At 38.9% G+C, this 3,843-nt stretch overlaps 1 protein-coding gene across 1 annotated transcript in view; it reads right to left on the bottom strand.

Annotated features, from left to right (window-relative positions):
* Positions 1 to 3,642, bottom strand: part of RNASEH2B (ribonuclease H2, subunit B) — a gene marked incomplete at both ends in the record, with an annotated part of 15,989 nt that extends 12,347 nt beyond the window's left edge. Inside the window, 2 exons of the mRNA XM_010144215.1 lie at positions 1,214 to 1,290; positions 3,520 to 3,642. Coding sequence (XP_010142517.1) covers positions 1,214 to 1,290; positions 3,520 to 3,642 — 200 coding nt within the window. The remainder of the gene's footprint in view (positions 1 to 1,213; positions 1,291 to 3,519) is intronic.
* Between the last annotated feature and the right edge of the window lie 201 nt (positions 3,643 to 3,843).

A 3,843-nucleotide genomic window follows, 5' to 3' on the forward strand; every position in this document is an offset into this window, starting at 1 on the left:
CAGGAATGCATCTGCCCTGATTTAGGACCCAGAACAGCTCTGTACATTCATCTGGCATCACATCTGGCCTAGAAAACCAGAAAACCTAGGAAACAATATACCAAGACAGTAACAGGCAGTACAGGACTCTTCCCATGCACAGGAACAGCAGCAGTAGCCGTCCTTTACTCAGGCTACCTCAACGCTCTACCACAGACAGAGGAGATTTACTGTTTCCCTGATTTAAGTGTTATAAACCTTCCAAAGGGATGCTGAATTCAAACAGAGCGTGAGAGAGAAGGAGCGAATGAGAGAAATGTAAAATGACTTCTTCTGATGGGCAACCCCGAAGCAGGAACAGACCACCAAAACACCGATTATGTTTGCACCATAAATAATTTAAAAATAATTACAGAACAATACGGTACTATTAAAAATGTGTAGTAGGACTTTATTTCTTCACCATACAAAAATTAATTGCCTGTTCTCAGCTTGCAATCTAAAGCAGAAAATAGCAAGCAACTTTACAGGAAAAGCTCTTAGAGCAAAAACTCTCAGGATGCATAAAGTAAAATTATTGCCTCCATGAAACAAAAAACAATTTACATTTTATGCTCTTTTTTCGACTGGCAGATTATAAACAATAAATCAATAACTTTGCCTATGCCTTTTGATACCCTTCAGAAATATAAGCGAGGTTTTGCCATACCCATGATAAATCAAGTAAGCCATTTATTAGTTATCCAGCTTTTGGATATTTGAGCATCCTGCTGCTGTTCTATGACACAGCATCTCTACAAATACTGTTTCAAAAAAGGCAATGTTTCCTTTCAAATTCAAACTGCCATGGCATCCAAATTCTTCTTTTTCCCTTCTTGTCCAAAATGACCCATCTACTGATACCGGGAAGGGCACTAGTTTGTTTGATGGCATCTCATCATTTTAAATTCAATAGCTCTGGGATTGACTCTCCCAAAAGGCCAAAAGAGATACTCTGCTTCTCTTAAAAAGAAGGTGATTAGTTTGTTGAGATTGCAAGCTGACTCCTGGAATGTACTTTACTGACAAAAAACCTACTTCTAGGGTGGATATCTCTGCTTTAAATGCAAATTAAATTTCTGTTATTATGGATGCCTGCCCCTCTTCGTAAAATTAACATAACTTCTGCAGAAAATGAAGTCAGAAATCATGTTTTCTCCTGAGAATTCCAGTGAAAAAAATAAACCAGGCTTACCTCCTTGTCTGCCTTTTTGAGGTAGTAAAGTATCAGAAATAAGGGGTCCATTGGTGTAACAAACAGCAGGCGTCCATCTAAGTGACAGATATGTAAAAGTAAACTTAGTACCGAGGCACAATATATTGATTTTTGCTGTAGGATGTTTTTCAGGAATGTGGGCGAGAAGGGAATCTTTCTTGTTCACAAAATAATCCAATATTTTAATAAAATAGGCAGGAAAAGAGTATTTGTGATTTTATATTAAAAGTACAGAGAAAACACAATTTTCAATCCTGCCAAACCAAAGCACAAGCTCCACTGCATGTCTGCTGGTTTCAGAACTCTTCAGTTTTAACTTTTTCCGGATTGTGTTAAAAAAGGGAAAATTGAAGCTGCCCTCTATTGGCAGATTCGGGTGTAGCATAAATTTGTTTTAGGATACCAGACATACCCTTTATACTCCATCTCAAACGCCACGCAAGGCGACATTGTGCTGGCAGAAAAGGTAGGCAGGAACTAGTTAAGTTAGAACTGTCTCTCATTGGTAAAGGGAAAATCTGCATGCAGTCTCCTAATAGAACAAAATAAACTTAAATCAACCAGAAAATATGTCTCAGATTGTTGTATTCAAAGCTACACACAAAGGAAGAACTTGATCTACCATTGAAACAGACACCTCTGTCCATCTGGAGCTCACTGCAGGACAATGGCTAAGTCAGGCTTTTTGTATAATTGTAAATAATTGGAAACAATGTAACATCAAGGAAATTCACTCATGAGACCAAATAACTGATGACAATTTGATATTAATTAGCAAACCAAAAGCAAATAATTGCAAATTTTTTTTTTTGTTTTAAATCACACAAGTAAGATAATTAAAGAAAACACTATTGCAACAGCCCTAAAACCATCAAAAGATGGGGCGGGAAGAAGGTGGTTTCAACAAAGCTGATACCGAATCTAACATCTGTATTACTAACATGATCCTTTGCATGAGGCAAAGCAAGCATGAGGACTGCTTACAAACACAAAAGCTTTGATAATAAAATTGGAGGAGAAAAAATCCACTAGCCACTTTCTCAAAGCTTCCATTTAAATGCCTTCCACTGTACCTCCAAGGAGAGGTATTTTTATTTGTTCGAAACAGTTCAGCCTTACTATGGTGTCTGAAGTCCTCTGCCCTTCTCTGGAGATAACGAGATCATTTGCTTTAACTGCAAATGCACAGCTTTTTTGTGTTATTCTTCCCTGGACTGTTTCAGAGATGCAGCAGCCCTAACATTCAGGAATAATTTCCCCCCTGCATCTTTTAAAGGAAACTGAGGCTATGATTCCTTAAGGCAGCTGTTTCCCAAGGGCCAAAGTCGATCTTAGAAAGGGAGGGGGGGAATACAATGTGGACGTAATTTGGAGCAGTGAGCACACCCAGTCTTTTGGCTCACACCCAGATGGAGCAAGGAAAAGCTCACAGACATACCGCTTGCATTGCTATATGCACCTGCAGAGGATGTTTAAAAGTTAACACACACTTTGGGATATTACCATTAAAGAAGGCATGTCTGGTGGGGTTGCTTTTATTTATAACTATAAATGGTCTTTTTTCTAGTTAAAAAGGACAAAATAAATATACCTTCATCTCCTGAATTAATACATATTGCTTGGTCTATGGACATGCTGGAAGAGAAACACTACTCCAGTGACATCCTTACTGATAAAGGATTGTTAAAGCTGTCATAAGCAGTTACATAAGTTTCCTCCTCATTTTCTAAAAGGCAGGCTAGGATCAGAGAATGACTGGGACGGTACAGACAAGCTGACTTCAGAAATGGCATCTTCAGACAGCAGGCCTATCCTGAGATCCCAGCACTCACAAAGGGGACTACAGAGGTAATTAAAAGAAAGCAAGACCATACATTCCAACGCTCGGAGCGCTAACACACCACTCTGCTTCGCTAGCTAAGGCTTTCCAGCCCTTTTTCATTCCCTTAGGATAACACGTACTTTACTTACACTGAGGACTTGCTGGTCTGATTGACAAGGCAAGCTAAGTTTAAATACAATTGAATGACTTCCACCCCCTTCCTCAAAGACAAATGAACATCTGTCTAATTGAGGCTGCCAAAGGCAGCCTTTTAAAGAGAGACCACAAAGCCCCCAGCCCTGGTTAAATCCAGATGGCAAATGAGCACGTTGGAAGGTGGGGATGTGATGCAGCATGCCTCAAACAACTAGGAAAAACACCTGTAAATTTACTGGAAAAGAGAGGGAAGGTCTGTGTGTGAACATTTGTTACAGTTGGGGGAAGGATACGTTATATTACTCACCCTGTTGAACAGTCTGACCTATAAACCAGGAACGATATTCCTCGTGAAAAGCTTTTACTTCAAACAGCTGCTGTGCACCACTACTGAATAAGTAAAGAGTTGCTTCCCCTGTTGAAAAGAAATCTGGTTTGTGTTTGTAAGCTTTCACAGAAATCAAAAGAATACCCAATACATCTGAAGAATGTTCCTTATACACATACAGACACACAAACATACACACATTCTAATAAACTCACTACAAAGAAAGCTCAGACAAAGAAAACTATTATATACAGATGTTCATTTACCAGCTCTATAAACCAAACTGAATTTGAATCAATAAAT

This window comes from Buceros rhinoceros, unplaced genomic scaffold (genome assembly GCF_000710305.1).
Source record: "Buceros rhinoceros silvestris isolate BGI_N320 unplaced genomic scaffold, ASM71030v1 scaffold29509, whole genome shotgun sequence".
Classification (NCBI taxonomy): Eukaryota; Metazoa; Chordata; class Aves; order Bucerotiformes; family Bucerotidae; genus Buceros; species Buceros rhinoceros.